General features: G+C 36.5%; 4 protein-coding genes across 6 annotated transcripts; 2 read left to right on the plus strand and 2 right to left on the minus strand.

Annotated features, from left to right (window-relative positions):
* The first annotated feature begins 2,716 nt into the window (after positions 1-2,716).
* Positions 2,717-4,855, plus strand: LOC137727086 (squamosa promoter-binding protein 1-like). The gene is made up of 2 exons (XM_068466023.2): positions 2,717-3,247; positions 4,550-4,855. The coding sequence occupies exons 1-2, from the start codon at positions 2,868-2,870 to the stop codon at positions 4,644-4,646; spliced, it is 477 nt and encodes a 158-aa protein (XP_068322124.2). The 5' UTR covers positions 2,717-2,867; the 3' UTR covers positions 4,647-4,855.
* A 215-nt stretch (positions 4,856-5,070) lies between these two features.
* On the minus strand, positions 5,071-7,190 carry LOC137727135 (mitochondrial arginine transporter BAC1-like). Of its 2 annotated transcripts, none has more exons than XM_088693763.1 (7): positions 6,840-7,190; positions 6,592-6,693; positions 6,301-6,405; positions 6,129-6,227; positions 5,860-6,048; positions 5,666-5,764; positions 5,071-5,525 (listed from the first exon to the last, which is right to left on the minus strand). In XM_088693763.1, exons 2-7 carry the CDS (start codon positions 6,649-6,651, stop codon positions 5,391-5,393), a joined length of 687 nt encoding a protein of 228 aa, XP_088549889.1. In that variant the 5' UTR covers positions 6,652-6,693; positions 6,840-7,190; the 3' UTR covers positions 5,071-5,390. The 2 variants fall into 2 exon arrangements, with proteins under 2 accessions (XP_088549889.1, XP_088549890.1); XM_088693764.1 differs by having other exon boundaries at positions 6,592-6,723.
* An 8,051-nt stretch (positions 7,191-15,241) lies between these two features.
* Positions 15,242-17,421, plus strand: LOC137725855 (squamosa promoter-binding protein 1). Its single transcript, XM_068464668.2, has 2 exons — positions 15,242-15,702; positions 16,982-17,421. Exons 1-2 carry the CDS (start codon positions 15,350-15,352, stop codon positions 17,076-17,078), a joined length of 450 nt encoding a protein of 149 aa, XP_068320769.2. The 5' UTR covers positions 15,242-15,349; the 3' UTR covers positions 17,079-17,421.
* Positions 17,422-17,681: 260 nt separating this feature from the next.
* Positions 17,682-20,351, minus strand: LOC137725854 (mitochondrial arginine transporter BAC1). 2 transcript variants are annotated; one of them, XM_068464666.2, is made up of 8 exons: positions 19,950-20,351; positions 19,348-19,437; positions 19,100-19,201; positions 18,809-18,913; positions 18,636-18,734; positions 18,367-18,555; positions 18,173-18,271; positions 17,682-18,095 (listed from the first exon to the last, which is right to left on the minus strand). In XM_068464666.2, the coding sequence occupies exons 1-8, from the start codon at positions 20,040-20,042 to the stop codon at positions 17,961-17,963; spliced, it is 912 nt and encodes a 303-aa protein (XP_068320767.1). In that variant the 5' UTR covers positions 20,043-20,351; the 3' UTR covers positions 17,682-17,960. The 2 variants fall into 2 exon arrangements, with proteins under 2 accessions (XP_068320767.1, XP_088549891.1); XM_088693765.1 differs by lacking the exon at positions 18,636-18,734 and having other exon boundaries at positions 19,950-20,316.
* Positions 20,352-21,356: the final 1,005 nt, after the last annotated feature.

Genomic DNA, 21,356 nt, shown 5'->3' on the forward strand with positions numbered 1-21,356 from the left:
GGACTACATGTAAGATTTTAACCCACATAAATATGGGCTAAAATTGCAGCCCAAACAAAAATGGGTCAAGGATCTAGATCCAAGATTGTAATTAAGTTAAGCTTCTTGGGCCTAGTGGGCTAGTTGGGGTCCAAATTAGAGTTGAATTTGGCCGTCATAAATGTCGCATCTAGAGTTTGAAGAGAGAAGAGAGACTTACATGCATTCCGGTATAACATCGTGCTATTTACATTAAAAATGCAATTTACATGTTAATAAAAAATGTACAATATTGTATTATTTGTTCAGAATGTCACGGTGATGTACCGAGAGCCACAGACGGAGAAGTCATTCTCAGTTTCCCATGCCATGCTATATACGAGTCCAAAAACAAGAAAAAATAAAATTCAGGGGAAAAAGCTGTGATAGGATGTGTGAATCATGGTGCATGCATGCTGTTGTGAGTGTGTCCTTCCCCTTCCTTCTCTATCAAACTCAATTATTTAGGTCTACATTTATTAAGAAATTCAAAATACGTTTCCATTTTTCCCCGCTATATTAAGTTCACTAATTTTATTTAACACAGGAAGTGGCCTTTTATCATAGTGGTAGAAATGTGTTGAGTCCTTATATGACGGTGTATATTCAAACTTTATAGGTGGCTAATCTAATATCTAATCTAACAAAATCTCTTGTTTGACATAAAAAAATAAAATTTTATTTCACACGCCATAAACATCTTGTATTTGAACTCAATTGAACCTAATTTTCTTAATCGATAAGCAACTGTTAAGTTATGCGTTGCCTCATTTGGCAATTAAAATAAGAGATCATAGTTTGTCGGTGCAAGTCTCATCTTCAATTTGTTTGTTTAATGTTCATAATAAAAAAATACCAACTAGCTAATACTACAATTTAGTGGTGTTCATCTTTACTAGTAAATGAGAGGTCTTATATTTGATTCACACAGATAATGAGGACGTATTATTTTTATGTTACATTTGATACTTAGTTTGTGTCTCGCTCATTATGATGTTTAACCCAATAAATTAGAATATGACATTCTCTTCAGAGTACATTTGAATATGTTACACTAATTAATCCAAATCTAGGGGATTAGATTTGAAACCAACCGGTGCTCTATGTTGCACAGAACCTGCTCATGGGTTGGATCGTACAAATGGGGACCGAACACTATTTATAAGTGACAATATATGGTACCATATGTGTCAAAGCATGATAATGCACTGTTGCTACCTCATTGGTCTTTCGCCTTCCACCTTTCACTTTCCAATAATTATAATACATTGTGAATGGAGGGGTCGTCGCACTCTCTATGAAAAGGACTGTCAATATCTATATATGTATATAGTCATATAGTTAAACCTAACCCTATAGATATGTATATAGTCATATAGTTAAACCTAACCCTATAAATTATAACATATCTATAATTTTGATAGGGCTTTAAAACGAAGAAAGTTGAGATTTCACCGTAAAATTAATTGGCAATATGGAGAGTAACTCAACTTACTTATAAGCCCATGCAAGATCCCTCCTCCCACAATGTGAGACTCATTCTCAACACGCCTCCTCACGTGTGGCAAATTTTTAAGCCCAACACGTGAACAACACAACGGAGTGACGTGGAGTACGTGTGGCTGTTTGGCTTCACACATGAGACAACCTGCTTTGAGACTATGAAGAAAGTTGAGGTTCTATCATAAAACCAATTGACAATATGGGAAGTAGCCCAACTTACTTATAAGCCCATGTAAGGTCCTTTCTCCCATCAATGTGAGACTCGTTCTCAACATAGGCTTATAACGAATTGACAGATGTACAAATCAAGTTCTTTTTTGCAACAATTGAGTTGTTGATTAGGTTGATCCATGATTGGATTAGACATAAGCTATGTGCCTTGTATAAAAATTATATGGTGTAATAATCACACATGCATGAACGCGTTAAAGTGTCCTCCAGTTCATCACAAATTACACAGAAAAAAAGAAAAAAGAAAAAAAAAAAAAAAAAAAAAAAAAAAGAAACTTTAACAAAAAGCTCTCGGTACTGTTCACTTTAACGGAAAACTATATTTTTACACTAAAACGTCAATCATGATACTATTCACTTTACCCTTTATTTTGTCTTTAGGAAAACTAATGAAAAATGATTGAAAACTATGAGTTTTAACGATAAGGACAAAGTAAAGGGTTAAGTGAACAGTACCATGATTGACTTTTTAGTGTAAAAATATGATTTTTTGTTAAAATGAACAATATAGATAGTTTTTCGTTAAAGTTCCCATTTAAGTCCTTTGAAATAACCTAGCTAGCTCATCCTAGCTTGGCTTAGCCGAACCCAAATTTAGTTACTAAATTCGTGCCTAGCCCCCTAATATAAGTAATGATTAAGAGCTTATTTGGAAGTAATTTTGAGAAGACCAACATCACTTATGAGGAGAAACACATAAAAAGCGTTCCTCCATAAAATCACTTTAAGTGATTTTCCAAATAGTTTTATAGAAAAGTGCCTCTAAACGAGCACTAATTAAGTCTAAAATTCAGGTTAGATATTAATTAGTGAAGATGAGTTTGAACTGTGGTTATGTTGTTGTGTAAAAATCATATGTAGATGATGTGTTGTTAGAGTAAATAATTCTAGAGTTTGGTGGAGGTGCCATTCACTATTATACTTTGCGCTCACAAAGGAACAAATGGAACTTGTGGTCCTCTCTCTCTCTCTCTCACACACACACACACACACTTCTCTTCCTTTCTCTACACCTTTGCTGTTTGATCAATGTTTTCATTTTAGCCTACTTCTCCTTTCAATATAACATCTTCCTTCTCCTCTCATTTCTTTGCTTCTCCTTTTGTCAAAAAAATATGGAATCAGGCAGAGCTCATGGAAAGAGTACCTTGGTGAAGTCCGAGGAAGAGGAGGAGGAGGAGGAAGAGGAAGAGGAGGAGGAGGAGGAAGAAGAAGAAGAAGAGAGTAGGAGTGGGACACCATCAATAGTGGATGGTGAGGATGAGAGGAGAGATACAGTGATGATGATGAATAGTACTGCTCCTTCTCCTACAGGGAGAAGATCTGGTGCAGGAGGGTCTACAGCAGGGCCATGTTGTAAGGTAGATAGTTGCAATGCTGATTTGAGCGATTTAAAGCAATACTACCGCCGCCACAAGGTCTGTGATGTTCATGCCAAGGCTCCGGCGGTGCTCATGGGTGGATTCCGGCAGCGTTTTTGCCAGCAGTGTAGCAGGTAACAATTTTAGAACCGTTTTTTCAACTACCACAGTTTTGCAAATAATAACTCTTTTTTATCTATGAAGTTCTTCTCTCATGTGATGCCTAATGATCAAGCAAAAAATAAATAAAATGCCCTCTTTCAGAAAGCTCTTTTGCTGGGAAATGTAGGGTTTACCTTTTCCCTTAAACTCTTTTCAAAAGAAAAGGTTCCCGGGTAGTTTATATACTATGAATTAAACTTGCAAGAACCCCACACCTACAGTTTTTATGGAGAGAAAGCAATATTAGTGAGTATGCCTAGCTAAACGGTTTTCTTAATTGTTGCCTGATTACTATTCATGTAGGCACATAATTTTTTGTTAATTTCAAGCGCCATTAAATATATATAAATATATATATATATATCTAAATATGACGCAGCAGGAAGCAAGAGAGATACAGATGTAAACCCTCGAAAAACAAGAATTTTGGAGTCCATAAGAGTTTGAGAGAAAGTCCAAAAGTTGTTTTGTTTAATTGATAATTGATAATCACATTGAAATAGTCAAAGACTCAAAAGGCTTAAATAAACGGATTACAAATCCTAAAACAACTCAAGGGACTCTGGACTTTAAAGTGACAATAATTCAACATTAATTGGACAACAACTCAAATGTTTAATTTTTATAACGGAAATTAAAATTACGTTTGGAGGCTGAAACAATCTTGGATGGTCAAAATCCATTGTGTGTTTAAACTGTGGCATCGTTCATTTTTAAAAAATGTATCATGAGCCTAAATCGGAACTCGAACGCCAAATTTGCAGATTCTCATTGCATCATTTTGCCTTCCGACGGTCCATTTCCTCTTCAATCCATTCAGCCTTTTGTTCTACATCAGCATAAATTGTAGATACACACTAACACATATTTTTCTAAAGTGTGATTAATTGCCTCTATTTTTTTTAGTACATTGATATTTTTACATTAAGGGGAGGGGGAGTTCGGCTAAGCCACACAATGGGTAGCCTAATTTGGTATCGAATTTGCCATCCACGACATTCGAACGTAACACCTCTCACTTCCAAGTAAAGAACAATACCACCTGATCATAGTACTCGTGGCTAATTAACTGCCTTTTTTAAAATGCGAACTGTCATCAATTTTGTTGATATTGTTGATTCTTTAACTTTATAGTTTATTTACAGACCATAAAATTGTCAATATGTCCCTAATAAACTTGACTGTGCATTTAAAAAAGTGCATTCAACTGCATTGTAGGAAAGACACTCATGAGTCATGAGTCGAATAATGAATGAATGGTGGTGAATTGACAGGTTTCACTGCCTATCGGAGTTTGATGACCGTAAAAGGAGTTGTCGCCGGCGATTAGCTGGACACAATGAGCGGCGTCGGAAAACCTCCCTACAATAACATGGACATGGAGGTGGCATTTCTAATTAATTTATTAGTTTCCACCCGGCATATGATAAGCTCTCTCTCTTCTGTCAACCCTCAGCCTTCATTATACGTATGCAACTATGCACATCACTACTTTTATCATACATTATCATGGTATTTTTTGTCCTAAGATCTCTCTTATTATTATTTTATGAATAACATATACATGAAATGAACCGTCACACTGTTCGTTAATATTACCAATCTAATTATGTTTAGCATGTATTTTACTTGTTGATACCAATATAACCGCAAATATGAACACATTCACTCATATTACAGCAGGTATATCTACATCATCACATTTCGGGTGTGACGGGATGGGGAGGGCTATCAAATTTACCATATGAATTAGCCATGTCCAGACCTTTCTCTCTAATCTTTCAAAAAAATGTAATATCAAGAACAGAAAAACACCAACCAAAACTTCTTGGCTGCTTTGTTAGAAAAACTTGAATATCTGCTGACAGAAATTACAGTAAAACATGTGAAATCCTTGATACAAACTTTTCAACAATCATTACAAAAAAAATCTCACAACAAACCACTCCAATCTCTGATATTTTCTTGTAGAAAAAATGTTCGAGCTCCTTAAATCGAGAAAACAAGCATAGTAACACCCTTGGAGTTCATCTGAGTGAAAGAATTTTCTCTTGCTGAATGCGGTTTAAAAGTTGCCAAACAGGTTGGAAGCATTTGGTTATTGTAGAGAAATCCTTAGTCGCGCTTGATGCCTAATAGTTTTATGGCAAACTCCCAGGTGACGATTGCCGCTGCATTAGCAGGAAAAGCCCGTACACTAGTAGGACCCAAACCAATATAGCATCCTTTCAATCCAGCCCTTCTGTAAATCTACAGAGGAAAAAAGAACAAAGGCCATTTTAAACATTTTCCGGGGGATTGGGAGGGGGATGGGGGAGAGAGAGAGAGAGAGAGAGAGAGAGAGAGAGAGAGAGAGAGAGAGAGAGAGAGAGAGAGAGGGGTGTCCTTACCGAGCTCAAGATTTGAAATGGATTTCTTGTAGCGTTCTTATCTGGAGTCATCTGAATTATGGTTTTTGCCACGTCCAAGGGTAGAACAGCCAACCAAAACTGGAAGTAGGGTGAGAACATCAGAATTTATAAGTCTAGTGGAATAAGAATGTGAGCTTGTGTACTAGAGAACGTTAAATTGTGAAGATGCATACTGCTATACCACCAAGGCCACCGCTAGCAATCCCAACTCCCACGTCAATCAAGTTTCTGTGGTCAGTTGAAGCAGATTTCAATTGTAAATGCATGTGATAGCGGACATACTCATAAACGCTGAAGAAGACCGCATTTCCAATACATTCTCTTAACAATGTTGTAAAACCTCCTCGAAAAATTCCTCTAACCTGAAAAGCATTCAATCACCTAAAATGATCATAAAAAGTTATGCTCGCCACTGTCGCCAGAAATAACAGTATTTTCTTACCCCATCATTTTTCACAGTTGTAAGGACACAATCAAGAGGATTGCCGTATCTTCTAGACATTGGGACCACAGAGTCTGTGCCTTGAATTTGCATCCTACACTGGAAAACGCAGTGTAATAAGTAAACCGTGAGAAGCAACGGAACAATCTAAAAACCATCCAATTCCTCTTACCTTCACCAGCTCCGAGGGGCATAATATAAAACTGATGATTGATCCACTAAAAGCTGCAGATGGAATTATGACTTGGGGCTGTGGACCTGCACCTTGGGCACTTCCCTTCAAGTGTCATTGCAATTCAGAAGAACGTCACATAAGAACCATAACGGATACACAATATCTTTATAGAAGTCGTATCGATAAAGTCACTAAACTGGTTCGCTATTATGCATCTAACAGAAGCCATTATCCAGATCATTACAAAATAAAATAAACAAAGATTGTCCACTTTGTTTTCGTTCAAACCTGCAGTGAGTGTTTGATCTGGGAATACATGCCGAAAACAAGTGAACTCTCAAAAGCCATCCCCACAAAAGATGATGTTGCCCCTCTGTAAAGTCCCTTAATCTGTTAAGGACCCAATATCAGTCAGCACTCCTGGAAAAGATGATGCGGAAACTCAAATTCTATAACATTGGCACCCTTTCCGAAAGAAAAATGGTTCTAGATCGTTACGTTAGAGATATTCAGCTAGATAAAGTTCAGAATCATACCCGTTCAGTCCTTAGTATCCTTGCAGTGCAATGCAAACGATTCCAACGGTGGCCGCGCCGGCGATCAAGCCCGCAACGTACTCCTTGTAACCAGAGCTGTCCGCCATCTCTCTCTCTTTCTCTCTCTGTGAATTGGCTTGTGTTATTTCTGGGATTTTATCATGGTGTCCTTGTCCGTATACTCTGCGTCTCTCTGGAGTTTTGTTGAAATATCTTAGACCAGAGAGGCAGCGGCGAGAGAGACGAGAGGCGAGTCTCTGGGTCAGGACCGCCGCATACAAAATTTTATTGGGCTGTTTTGGGAAAATCGCAAATATTGTGCGATTGGTTTTGGTAAGTGCGATGCGACTCAAGACCCACTGTCCCTAAAGATAACATATACGAGCCTCAAAACTGAAAATACAGTTTTTAGCTCAACAAAATTTATCTACTCAAAGCATTTGTGAGGAGAAATTTTTTAATATGTCAAGAACATAACTTCGTACATCAAATATCTTAATACAATTGGTTGGAATTTTTATTTTTTTAATTTTCAACCAATTGTATGACACTTAGTACCAGATTATGTTTTCGGCATACTGAAAAATCTCTCCTTTACGAGACCAAATTAGCCCAAGAATAAGCCTTCAATAGCGTGAGACTCACTTAACAAGAAAATATTGGTAGGAAGAGGAGGACGAGGCATTTTTTTACAAGAAGCTAAAGCATTGTTGGTACTTTTCAACTGACAAGGATGCATTTTTCACAAGAAACTAAAGCATTGTTGGTACTTTTCTTCACTCTCTTACTCCTTACTGTAAATATATTTTTGTATAAAAAAAGGCCGAAAAAGAATAGCTGAAAGGTGGAAGAAGAAGACAATTGAGAAAGTTATCATACGGATTGCACAGGATCGTTGATGAATTGGTTTAAGAGCATTCACATCTATACCAAAAGCCGAGGTCATTCCCACAATATTGAACGCAAAATAGGGTAGAATTAAAATCATACGGCTTTTACTGCAAGTTGCATCAAATTCATGTTGCATATATGATATACTACAGTAGATATAAGACTGTTGTTCGGAACCGAGAACATTATCTCGCATTGCACAATGCTTTTCCTATAAATTACAAGATTCAATCCCTAATCGTTTTACGGAGGTGGATTGTCTGCCCTCCTATTTCCATACTCTCTCCATGTCCTTCTATGATGTGTGGTCACGGTTAAGCCACATCAACATTTTATATTAATTTTTTATAGAAATAATAAAACAAAAAGTAATAGGAATATAAAATGTTGACGTGACTTAAACGTGACTACACAAACAGAAGGGTATGTGGAGAGTATAGAAATGGGAAGGCAGACAATCCACCTTCTTGTTTTACCCCTATACGTGAAGTCAGTCAAGCACAGCAAACACTAGGAGAGGTGCGAAACCTGATCTCGGTTTTCTACAGACGACGCCTTTCAGTTTAGTACGAGAACATAGCAGGATGCTGGCACTTCAAAACTTGCTATGAACAACATTGTTAGGAAGTTTCAGTTGGCCACACCCAGCAGTGATGAGGCAATGACCACACCCAGCAATGATGAGGCAATGGCCTACTTTTGGAATTTAATCTTTGATCTTGAAATATACAGTACATAGAATATATACATACAGATAATGATGTGGAAGGAAGAATGCGAATGGAGTTTTTCTAGAACTACATATTCCATTTGTCGACCGCAGATATATCCATCATGTACCTGCAGCTGTACTGATATTAATGTGTGATTCAATGACAATGTGGCCACTGTTTTACACAGAAGTCAGAAGATTGTCATTTCCATAGACATGGACTCGCGTGGAACAACTACAAAAACACATGATGATGACTGACGACCCAGGTAGGGCTAGCTAGGGAATATTCTGCTGGGAGATCGATGACCTACTCACATCATAATCCCATTTCCACTAACTGATAAAATAGATGAACGCCAAACTTAATTAGTAATCAACTCATGCAGCATGTGATTCTAAAGATGCAGTAGTCAAACTCCTATGCTGCCTAATAAAGTGACTCTGGGATTTAAAAAGTATTAGTTCCAAGTAAGTCGTTGGTTTCAAGCATATAATCCCATTCAGCTCGATTTTAAGCATCAGTATGTGGATTTGATCAAAACCATTGTACTTCACATCACCTTATTTTTGCTTCAATGTGTGGCATTGATTTATATTATTATTAAAATGAAAATTTCACGAGGAAATTCAAACTTGAGGGTAAATAGATATTCTAAACTCTAATATTTATGATACATTCAAATTTGAGAAAATGGGATATATATACTTTGCTTTAATCAATTAGTCTAACTCTCAGATGCTCATTAATTAGAAGAATTAACCATTAAAAATGGTATACAGCTCACAAGAATGAAGATGATTAGAGAATCTAACACCATTATTATAATGTTATGATTACATTGTTTAGGATTAAGCTGGGGTGGAAGGACTAATTGCTATATATCTAGAAGTTTCAAGTGCCGCCGGTCCCGTGGGGCCTTCGGAATGTTGGGGATTAATAAGGACAATAATCAAATTGGGTGTGCCCTAAACTATTTTATTTAATTGCTAATCTATTCATGAGAGAGAGAGAGAGAGAGAGAGAGAGAGAGAGAGAGAGAGAGAGAGTCCACATGTTTCACGTATGTTGGTAGACTAGATCAAATCCAACGATGCATTAATAGACATGGATTAGGGCAGCGATGTTGATGGAGGTTTCTTCCACTTTGTGAAAATGTAATTTAGTTTTTTTTTTTTTTTTAACAAATTATTTAACAAAGAATAGTATTAGTTGGTTAAATTGTTAAATATTATGAGGGAGAGAGATTTGGTTAAAGTGTTAAATGTTATGAGGGAGAAGAATTGATGGTGATCGAACATGAACCCAAGTGCATATATAGAGAAATGTAATTTAGTTGATGGTTATACTTTATAGTATCAATGTTGGATAAAAAATTGTTAATTAAACGCATAATGGTAGTGAGAACCGTCAATCACTCATTCTATGTAACAAGCTGTCAACAGATCATGCTCTTCATTATAAATATATATATATATATATATAAGGATAGGATCAAGGGACAAAGATTTTGACAAACACTTTTACACTCCTTTGTAGCCTTTGGATCCTATAACAATCAAGGGTCTAGATTAAGAATGATGTGGAGATTGTTAATGTAACATCCCACATCGCCCATGGGAGTGGATCCTGTAAGCCTTATATGTATATTCTCATCTCTACCTAGCACGAGGCATTTGGGAGCTCACTGGCTTCGGGTTTCGTGTGAGTTCCCAGAAACAAAACTGTAAGGGCGTGGTCAGGGCCCAAAGCGGACAATATCGTGCTACGACAATGGAGCCGAGCTCAAAACTGTAAGGGCGTGGTCAGGGCCCAAAGCGGACAATATCGTGCTACGACAATGGAGCCGAGCTCGGGATGTGGTAGGGGCCCGGGTTGGGATGTGACAGTTAAACATTAAATGACTTGGATGATTTTGTGGATTATAACTAATAAGGAAAACACAAATTTAAATTAATTAGAATTATCTAATAAAATCAAATCAAATCAAAAATCAAAATTTGAACTGATAGAGAAAGATGATTTTGTGGATTATAACTAATAAGGAAAACACAAATTTAAATTAATTAGAATTATCTAATAAAATCAAATCAAATCAAAAATCAAAATTTGAACTGATAGAGAAAGAATGTAAAACCCATAGTGAAGAACACACAAGAAAGGTAAGGAGAAACCCATAGTGAAGAACACCCAAGAAAGGTAAGGAGACAGATCAATGTTGTCGCGCCTCACTACCTGTGATACTCTAATTCGATTGATATGAAATTTTGATGCACAGTACAACGAATCAAGCTATCAGTCTCTTGAATCTTCTCAGAACAAAACCCTAAATTCTAAATCTTTAATCTTGACTCTTGGACTTCACCTTTTTTTTTTTTTTTTTTGTTTAAATACGGTGCAAATGAATGGTAGGTGGCAAAGTGATTGAGTTGCTAGCCTAGGATTAGGGTGCTTAATTCAAAACAAATTATTGTCAAAGCAAAACTCTTTCTGCTTGGTATCATGTTTTTGTTTTTTGTTTTTGTTTTTCTATAATTAGGGTTCATTGTTTGAAGGAAAGAAAGACTTTTCATTAAGAAGTTGTAGACCTCTTCAGCAGAGATGGAAATGGAATTTCATGTTTTTTTTTTTTTTTTACGCTTGATATTTCAAAGTTTGATTATTTCTTTTTCAATTTTAGTATTATTTGATATTCTTTTTATTTAAATTAGTGTTTTCCTTATTGGTTATAATCCACATAATCATTCAAGTCATTTATTTTTAAAAGCCTCTAAATCACTCTTAATCAACAAGACCTTGGATCTTATGAGATCTAAAGGCTACAAAGAAGTGTAAAAATATTTGTCAAAATCTTTGTCTCTTGATCCTATCCCATATAGAAGCATGCACAATAATTAATGATCATCGAGGGATTTGTAGATCATAAATTATCATTCCTTCATAATTAAATGTCTGGTTTGGTAATCTTACATTGATATGATTACGTTGGTCGATCTTGAATTCTTTTGTCCATTACCAACAGCATTGTTTGAGGAACATCAACGACAAATGAAAAACATTTATTTTTAGGTTAATCTTATTAACTGTAATAATATAAACCTCTTCGTCAATTGGATCTTAGTGCTGGTTAATCACATATGTTGTTCGAACTTGAAATTTCTTACCCAATTAAAAAGAGAAGTACTACTAAATTGAAAGTCCGTGGGTTATTTAACCTACCTTTCACCATCATTATTACATTAGGCAACATGTAGACATGGTTCTTTTTCATGGCCAACTCCCCACAACCACATGTATGTGGCTTGACTTTGTTCGGAATGGGCAAATGATTTGTGACATGTGATTATGATAGTGAGTGTGGTACTATTCCACTTCAAGGTGTCTCACCCACAAACCTTCCCTCATTTTCTCCTAATTAATTGGCATATATCATATTTAACTAATATGTTGTGGAATGTGATTAGTGGATATGCAGTGCATGGTGATAAGAAGTAATTATGATGAGAGAGAGGTAATTATGCCAAACATTGGCATTAGGTGTGATTAACCCTCTCTTCAACCTTCGTGACATGAAAAGGTCGGACATTTGGTCGGGTATATATTTACGTCAAATATTAAGAGAATCATCCTTTGTTCGGTATGAAATGCTATAAATTTTTTAACATTAAGTAAATTGAATAATAAAACTAGAAGTTATGGGTAAGTGGTAATTTAAGGTTTACCTCTCCAAATCACTGTATTTCAAATTCAAACACTTATGTTAGTGTAGAATATTATTTGTACTAAAAAAAAATTTTAGCTAAAAAAAAAAAAGCTAAAATGATTAATATGACAACTAAACAACTATTTACCGCAAACTTTTTCTTAGAAAGAAGTTTATAGCTGAGTTGGTTAAGAACACATTCCATACACCGAAATCCTAACTTCAACAACTAGCCAACTTTTTCTGTACCTATTAAAAAAATTGGAGTAACTTTCAAAACGTGCATATAAAATATATTTGTATGTGTTGGTAGTTATAGTATTACTATTAAGCTATATGATCCTTTTTGTATATGGTCTAACTTAAACAATATTATCATTACTTAACCCCCAATCACTCAAAGAAAAGCCAATAATCAAGCCTTGTAATTATAGCGGTTACTCTACTAGTGTGTGGTCCTCGACCTCTAAGTAGATGCAAATTCAATCTAAATTAAAACTCAAAATGAACTGATTCACTATTTTTAAGTATATTGTAGTTTTAATTTTTCTCCTGCTTAATTTATGTTATTCTAATATTGTACTCTCTGAAAAACCAATGTGAATTTCTTTTTTGGGAGAACTGTGCTAAAAATCAGTGTGTTCATCGATTTCGTCTTCTTGTCTCCTCTCTCTACTGAACATTGTTCTGTCTCTCCCAACATCACTCTTTTGCTCGATATCACTCTCTCCTTTCTGGAGCTACGCAAGTTCCCGCCAAACCCACATCCGCACCGGTTGGGCATTTTGCTACATGTATACAAGTAACATCTCTATTTTTTGTAGCATAAAGATCTTTGGAATAATGAACTGTTGAAAATTGCCAATCTTTTGATAACTCTGAACTTATGTATATAAATCAGCTTCTATAAACCCCCTTGTATGCATATGTATTAAAAACATTTTAAACACATGCAGCAACTCACACGCATTTTTCTACTATGCATGAAAATATCTGATAATTTGGGCCAATTGTGAAACAAATATTTCCCAATATATTAAGGGCTCAATAACTACTGGCTTCGATGTCGAGCAACTTTTGCCTAATAAGAAGGGCTCAATGACTTCGGCCACCATTTGGTTGGACTGCATATAAGATTGTAACCCAAATAAAAATGGGCTAAAATTGCAGCCCAAACAAAAATGGGTCAAGGATCTAGATCCAAGATTGTAATTAAGCTAACCTTCTTGGGCCTAGTGGGCTAGTTGGGATTTAAATTAGGGTTGAATTTGGTCGTCATGGATGTCGAACCCATAATTTGAAAAAACTTTGTCGATAACTAATCTAACATCTAATCTAACAAAATCTATAATTTGACAGAAAAAATAAATTTTTATTTCACATGCTATACACTTCTTGTATTTGAATTCAATTGAACCTAATTTTTTTTTTTTTTTTGGCAAACTAACCTAATCTTCTTAATCAATAAGCAAATGCCTCATTTGGCAATTAAAATAAGAGAACATAGTTTGTCAGTGCAAGGCTCATCTTCTGTTTGTTTGTTTAATGTTCATAACAAAAAAACTACCAACTAGTTAGTACTACAATTTAGTGGTATTCATCTTTACTAGTAAGTAAGAGGTCTCATGTTTGATTCACACATATGATGAAGACATATTTATTTTTTTGTTACATTTGATACCTAATTTGTGGCTCGCCCATTATGATGTCTAACCCAATCAATTAGAATATGCCATTCTCTTCAGAGTACATTTGAATATGTTACACTAGTTAATCCAAATCTAAGGGATTAGATTTGAAACCCACCGGTGCTCTATGTTGCACATGAATCTGCTCATGGGTTGGATCGTACAAATGGGGACCAAACCCTATTTATAAGTGACAATATATGATACCATATGTATCAAAGCATGATAAGGCACTGTTGCTGCCTCATTGGATCATTTAGGATTAATTTTTCTTTGGCCTTTCACCTTTCACTTTCCAATAATTATAATACATTATGAATGAAGAAGTCACACTCTCTATGAAAAGGGCTGTCAATATCTATATGTATATATTCATATAATTAAGCCTGACCATATAAATTATAACATATCTATAATTTTTATAGCGCTTTAGGCTGAAAAATGTTGAAGTTTCATCATAAAACCAATTGGTAATATCGAGAGTAACTCAACTTACTTATAAACCCATGCAAGATCCCTCCTCCCATCAATGTGAGACTCATTCTCAACACGCCCCCTCACGTGTGGCGAATTTTCAAGCTCAACACGTGAACAACAACGGGTGACGTGGAGCATATGTGGCCGTTTGGCTTCACACGTGAGACAACCTACTTAAGAGACCATGAAGAAAGTTGAGGTTCCACCATAAAACCAATTGGCAATATGGGGAGTAGCCCAACTTACTTATAAGCCCATGTAAGGTCATTCATCCTATCAATATGAGACTCGTACTCAACATAGGCTTGTAACGAATTGACAAATGTACAAATCAAATTCATTTTTACAACAATTGAGTTGTTGGTTAGGTTGATCCAGGATTGGTTTAGACATAAGCTCTGTGCTCTATATAAAGATTATATGGCGTAATAATCACACATGCATGGACGCGTTTCAGTGTCCTCCAGTTCATCTCAAATTACAACAAAAAAAAAAAAAAGTCCTTCGAAATAACCTAGCTCTAGAGCACCTTAGCTTGGCTTAGCCGAACCCAAATTTAGTTACTAAATTCGTGCCTAGCCCCCTAATATAAGTAATGGTTAAGCGCTCATTTGAAAGTAATTTTCAAGGGGCCAACATCACTTATAATGAGAAACACATAAAAAGCGTCCCTTCATAAAATCACTTAATGGTTTTAAAGAAAAGTGCCTCTAAACGAGCACTAATCAAGTCTAAAATTGAGGTTAGATATTATTTAGTGAAGATGAGTTTGAACTGTGGTTATGTTGTTGTAGTGTAAAAATCATATGTAGACGATGTGTTGTTGGAGTAAATAATTCTAGGGTTTGGAGGTACCATTCACTCAAATGGAACTTGTGGTCCTCACACATACACACACACACACACACACACACACTTCTCTTCCTTTTTCTACACCTTTGCTGTTTGATCAATGTTTTCATTTTAGCCTACTTCTGCTTTGAATATAACATCTTCCTTCTCCTCTCATTTCTTTGCTTCTCCTTCTGTCGGAAAAACATGGAATCAGGCAGAGCTCATGGAAAGAAGACCTGGGTGAAATACAAGGAAGAGGAGGAGGGGGAGGAGGAAGAAGAAGAAAGTAGGAGTGGGACACCATCAATAGTGGATGGTGAGGATGAGAGGAGAGATACAGTGATGATGATGAATAGTACTGCTCCTTCTCCAAAAGGGAGAAGATCTGGTGCAGGAGGGTCTACAGCAGGGCCATGTTGTAAGGTAGATAGTTGCAATGCTGATTTGAGTGATTTAAAGCAATACTACCGCCGCCACAAGGTCTGTGATGTTCATGCCAAGGCTCCGGCGGTGCTCATGGGTGGATTCCTGCAGCGCTTTTGCCAGCAGTGTAGTAGGTAACAATTTTAGAACTGTTTTTTCAACTACCACAGTTTTGCAAATAATAACTCTCTTCCATTAAACACTTAGACAACCTTCAAACCTTTTTATCTATGAAGTTCTTCTCTCGTGTGATGCCTGATGATCAAGCAAAAAATAAATAAAATGCCCTCTTTCAGAAAGCTCTTTTGCTGGGAAATGTAGGGTTTACCTTTTCCCTTGAAGTCCTTTCAAAAGAAAAGGTTCCCGGGTGGTTTATAGTATGAATTAAACTTGCAAGAACCCACACCTACAGTTTCATGCCATATCTTATGGAGAGAAGGCAATATTAGTATGCCTAGCTAAACGGTTTTCTTAATTGTTGCCTAATTAGTATTCATGTAGATATATATATATATCTAAATATGATGCAGCACGAAGCAAGAGAGATACAAACGTAAACCCTTGAAAAACAAGATTTTTGGAGTCCATCAGGGTTTGACAGAAAGTCCAAAAGTTGTTTTGTTTAATTGATATTTGATAATCACATTGAAACAGTCAAACGGCTTAAATAGACGGACTACAACTCCTAAAACAACTCAAAGGACTTTGAACTTTAAAATGACAATAATTCAACATTAATTGGAAGATAACTCAAATGTTCGATTTTTATAACAAAAATTAAAACTACGTTTTGGAGGCTGAAACGATCTCGGATGGCCAAAATCTATTGTGTGTTTGAACTGTGGCATCGTTCCCTTTCTAAAAATGTACCATGGGCCTAAATCGGACCTCGAATGTCAAATTTGCAAATTCCCATTGCTTCCTTTTGCCTTTTGACGATTCATTTCCTCTTCAACCCATTCGGCCTTTTGTTCTACATCAACATAAATTGTAGATACACACTTACTCATGTTTTTCTAAAGTGTGATTAACTGCCTTTTTTGTAGTATATCGATATTTTTACATTAAGGGGAGGGGGAGTTTGGCTAAGCCACACAATGGGTAGCCTAATTTGGTATCGAATTCGTCATTCACGAAATTCGAACCTAAACCTCTCACTTTCAAGTAGAGAGAAATACCATCAGACTGTAATACTCATGGCTGATTAACTGCCTTTTTTAAAATGCGAATTGTCATCAATTTTGTTGATATTGTTGATTGTTTAACTTTTTAGTTTATTTACAGACCATAAAGTTGTCAATATTTCCTTAATAAACTTGACTCTGCATTTAAAAAAGTGCATTCAACTGCGTTGTAGGAAAGACACTCATGAGTCATGAGTCGAATAATGAATGAATGGTGGTGAATTGACAGGTTTCACAGCGTATCGGAGTTTGATGACCGTAAAAGGAGTTGTCGCCGGCGATTAGCTGGACACAATAAGCGGCGTCGGAAAACATCCCTACAATAACATGGACATGGAGGCGAAGCTCCCAATCTTCTGTCAACCCTTAGCCTTCATTATACGTATGCACCACTGAAACTCTCTCTCTCTCTCTCTCTCAATTGTATGCATTAATTAAGGAAGATTTGCTTCTTTGCTAGCACAATTTCGAACCTTGAAATTGTGCTTCATGATTCTTGGCTGTGATTTGAAACAACGCTACGACTTGATCCGTTCAGTTGGTAACGATAATTCTTGTTTTCTTCACATGCTTTAATTTGTCACTACTTTTATCGTACATTAGCATGGTATTTTTTGTCCTAAGATCTCTCTTATTATTATGTTATGAAAACATGTACGTGAAATGAACAGTCACACTGTTCGTTAATATTACCAATGTAATTATGTTTAGCATATATTTTACTTGTTGATACCAATATAGCCACAAATATAAACATATTCACTCATATTACAACACGTATATCTACTCATCACATTTCAGGTGCGACGGGACGGGGAGGGCTATCAAATTTACCATATGAATTAGCCATGTCCAGACCTTTCTCTCTAATATTTCAAAAAATTGTAATATCAAGAACAGAAAAACACCAACCAAAACTTCTTGGCTGCTTTGTTAGAAAAACTTCTATTTCAGCTGACAGAAATTACAATAAAACATGTGAAATCCTTGATACAAACTTTTCAACAATCATTACAAAAAAAATCTCACAACAAACCACTCCAATCTCTGATATTTTCTTGTAGAAAAAATGTTCAAGCTCCTTAAATCGAAAAAACAATGCATAGTAACACCCTTGGAGTTCATCGGAGTGAAATAATTTTCTCTTGCTGAATGCGGTTTAAAAGTTGCCAAACAGGCTGGAAGCATTGGTTATTGTAGAGAAATCATTAGTCGCGTTTGATGCCTAATAGTTTTATGGCCAACTCCCAGGTGACGATTGCCGCTGCATTAGCAGGAAAAGCCCGAATAATAGTAGGACCCAAGCCAATATAGCATCCTTTCAATCCAGCCCTTCTGTAAATCTACAGAGGAAAAAAGAACAAAGGCCAATTTAAACATTTTCCGGGGGAGAGAGAGAGAGAGAGAGAGGTGTCCTTACCGAGCTCAAGATTTGAAATGGATTTCTTGCAGCGTTCTTATCTGTAGTCGTCTGAATTATGGTTTTTGCCACGTCCAAGGGTAGAACAGCCAACCAAAACTGGAAGTAGGGTGAGAACATCAGAATTTGTAAGTCCAGTGGAATAAGAATGTGAGCTTGTGTACTAGAGAACGTTAAATTGTGAAGATGCATACTGCTATACCACCAAGGCCACCACTAGCAATCCCAACTCCCACGTCAATCAAGTTTCTGTGGTCAGTTGAAGCAGATTTCAATTGTAAATGCATGTGATAGCGGACATACTCATAAACGCTGAAGAAGACCGCATTTCCAATACATTCTCTTAACAATGTCGTAAAACCTCCTCGAAAAATTCCTCTAACCTGAAAAGCATTCAATCACCTAAAATGATCATAAAAAGTTATGCTCGCCACTGTCACCAGAAATAACAGTATTTTCTTACCCCATCATTTTTCACAGTTGTAAGGACACAATCAAGAGGATTGCCATATCTTCTAGACATTGGGACCATAGAGTCCGTGCCTTGAATTTGCATCCTACACTGGAAAAATGCAGTGTAATAAGTTTACTGTGAGAAGCAACGGAACAATCTAAAAACCATCCAATTCCTCTTACCTTCACCAGCTCCGAGGGGCATAATATAAAACTGATGACTGATCCACTAAAAGCAGCAGATGGAATTATGACTTGGGGCTGTGGACCTGCACCTTGGGCACTTCCCTTCAAGTGTCATTGCAATTCAGAAGAACGTCACATAAGAACCATAACAGATACACAATATCTTTATAGAAGTCGTATCGATAGAGTCACTAAACTGGTTCGCTATTATGCATCTAACAGAAGCCATTATCCAGATCATTACAAAATAAAATAAACAAAGCTTGTCCACTTTATTTTCGTTCAAACCTGCAGTGACTGTTTGATCTGGGAATACATGCCGAAAACAAGTGAACTCTCAAAAGCCATCCCCACAAAAGATGATGTTGCCCCTCTGTAAAGTCCTTTAATCTGTTAATGACCCAATATCAGTCAGCTCTCCTGGAAAAGATGATGCGGAAACTCAAATTCTATAACATTGGCACCCTTTCCGAAAGAAAAATGGTTCTAGATCGTTACATTAGAGATATTCAGCTAGATAAAGTTCAGAATCATACACCTTCAGTCCTTAGTATCCTTGCAGTGCAATGCAAACTATTCCTGTACGTAATCCCGTGTGCTGAAGTGTTGTGTTTTTGCATCTTAACCTAATTCAACATTCAGAGACAACCTTAACGGGAAGCACAATTTACACATAGAGAGAAATTATCCATCCATTCTCACAGTTCACAAAAGATAATCTTAGAGGTAAACAATATCCAGAAATCATCAACTACAGATGTGACAAGACGACGAATGGATCGAAAGATTACAGCTTGGCCAAGGTAAATTTACAGAATATCAAGCTAATAAGAAAACAGGCCAACAATGTATACCTAAAGGAAAATTAAGCTCTGTAAGTTGCTACTAAAACCAAGTTTAGTATATCATCTAAATTTTGATTCTTTCCACTAATATCATACCAATCCAAACATTTTCCAATCAAAATTTAAACTACCCAGATTCCAAAAACTAATCTTTGGCATTGTTTAACACATTTTACTTCCAAATTCTATCAAATTGCACTTGAAAATAAAATTAAAAGCTACACCCATTAAAGTAAACCTCACCATCATTAAACCCACTGACAGTTAACAAAATCAAAGAGATGTGACTTTACCTTGACGGTGTCAAAGGGATGGCCGATTCCAACGGTGGCCACGCCGGCGATCAAGCCCGCAACGTACTCCTTGTAACCAGAGTTGTCCGCCATATCTCTCTCTTTCTCTCTGTGCGAATTGGCTTGTGTTATTTCTGGGATTTTATCTTGGTGTCCTTGTCCGTATACTCTGCGTCTCTCTGGAGTTTTGTTGAAATAGCTTAAGACCAGAGAGGCGGCGGCAAGAGAGACGAGAGGCGGGGCTCTGGGTCAGGACCGCCGCATACAAAATTTTATTGGGCTGTTTTGGGAAAATCGCAAATATTGTGCGATTGGTTTTGGTAAGTGCGATGTGACTCGAGACCCACTTTCCCAAAAGATAGCATATACGAACCCCAAAACTGAAAACACAGTTTTTAGCTCAACAAAATGTATCTACTCAATTTGAAGTTTAAGCATTTGTGAGGAGAAATTTTTTAATACGTTGAGAACATAATTCAGTATATTAAATATCATGTATTCATTATTAATGATTTATATGTGATATCATCAAAGGGTAAAAGAATACACAAGAGTCATGGATGATAGACAGTTTTTTTTTATGTTGGACCATATTACTGAGACAGATAAAAAGTTATACCACTAACGGAGTAGTACTTTGGGTTGAATTTCTTTTTTTTTTATTAGTTTTCAACTAATTGCATAACACTTAGTACGGATTATGTTTTCGGCATGTTGAAAAATCTCTCATTTACGAGGCCAAATTAGCCCAAGCATAAGCCTTCAATAGCGTGAGACTCACTTAACAGGAAAAAAATCTGGAAACCAAGAAAATATTGGTAGGAAGAGGAGGACGAGGCATTTTTCACTAGAAGCTAAAGCATTGTTGGTACTTTTCAACTGACAAGGATGCGTTTTTCACAAGAAACTAAAGCATTGTTGGTACTTTTCTTCACTCCCTTACTCCTTACTGCAAATATATCTTTGCATATATGATATACTACAGTAGATATAAGACTGTTGTTCGGGACCGAGAACATTATCTCGCATTGCACAATGCTTTTCCTATAAATTACAAGATTCAATCCCTAATCGTGTTGTTTTACCCCTGTACGTGAAGTCAGTCAAGCACAACAAACACTACGACAGGTACGAAACCTGATCTCGGTTTTCTACAGACGACGCCTTTCAGTTTGCTACGAGAACGTTGCAGGATGCTGGCACGTCATAACTTGCTATGAACAACATTGTTAGGAAGTTTTCTTGCCTTGCATGTTGGGTTGGCATTTCAAACACATCTTTTCTTTCGGCGACAAATCTTGCAAACGAGAGCCTTTTCATTCTTTGTTGGTATCTTGTAGTAAAGAGTGTGGAATATGAGGCGGCAAAGGAGGGGGCTTGGGAGACAGAGGTGGCATCAACGCCCAT

Source organism: Pyrus communis, chromosome 5, assembly GCF_041283825.1.
Source record: "Pyrus communis isolate YQ-2024b chromosome 5, ASM4128382v1, whole genome shotgun sequence".
Classification (NCBI taxonomy): Eukaryota; Viridiplantae; Streptophyta; class Magnoliopsida; order Rosales; family Rosaceae; genus Pyrus; species Pyrus communis.

Bases quoted from the DNA above. Each gene is read 5' to 3' on its own strand.
- LOC137727086 (XM_068466023.2), top strand. From the start codon at position 2,868: ATGGAATCAGGCAGAGCTCATGGAAAGAGTACCTTGGTGAAGTCCGAG. The intron at 3,248-4,549 runs GTAACAATTTTA...GTGAATTGACAG, and splicing joins TTTTGCCAGCAGTGTAGCAG to GTTTCACTGCCTATCGGAGT.
- LOC137727135 (XM_088693763.1), bottom strand. From the start codon at position 6,651: ATGGCTTTTGAGAGTTCACTTGTTTTCGGCATGTATTCCCAGATCAAA. The intron at 5,765-5,859 runs GTATGCATCTTC...CCCTACTTCCAG, and splicing joins GTGGCCTTGGTGGTATAGCA to TTTTGGTTGGCTGTTCTACC. The intron at 5,526-5,665 runs GTAAGGACACCC...TTTCCTCTGTAG, and splicing joins CATTTCAAATCTTGAGCTCG to ATTTACAGAAGGGCTGGATT.
- LOC137725854 (XM_068464666.2), bottom strand. From the start codon at position 20,042: ATGGCGGACAACTCTGGTTACAAGGAGTACGTTGCGGGCTTGATCGCC. The intron at 18,556-18,635 runs GTAAGAAAATAC...AATGCTTTTCAG, and splicing joins CAACTGTGAAAAATGATGGG to GTTAGAGGAATTTTTCGAGG. The intron at 18,272-18,366 runs GTATGCATCTTC...CCCTACTTCCAG, and splicing joins GTGGCCTTGGTGGTATAGCA to TTTTGGTTGGCTGTTCTACC.
- LOC137725855 (XM_068464668.2), top strand. From the start codon at position 15,350: ATGGAATCAGGCAGAGCTCATGGAAAGAAGACCTGGGTGAAATACAAG. The intron at 15,703-16,981 runs GTAACAATTTTA...GTGAATTGACAG, and splicing joins TTTTGCCAGCAGTGTAGTAG to GTTTCACAGCGTATCGGAGT.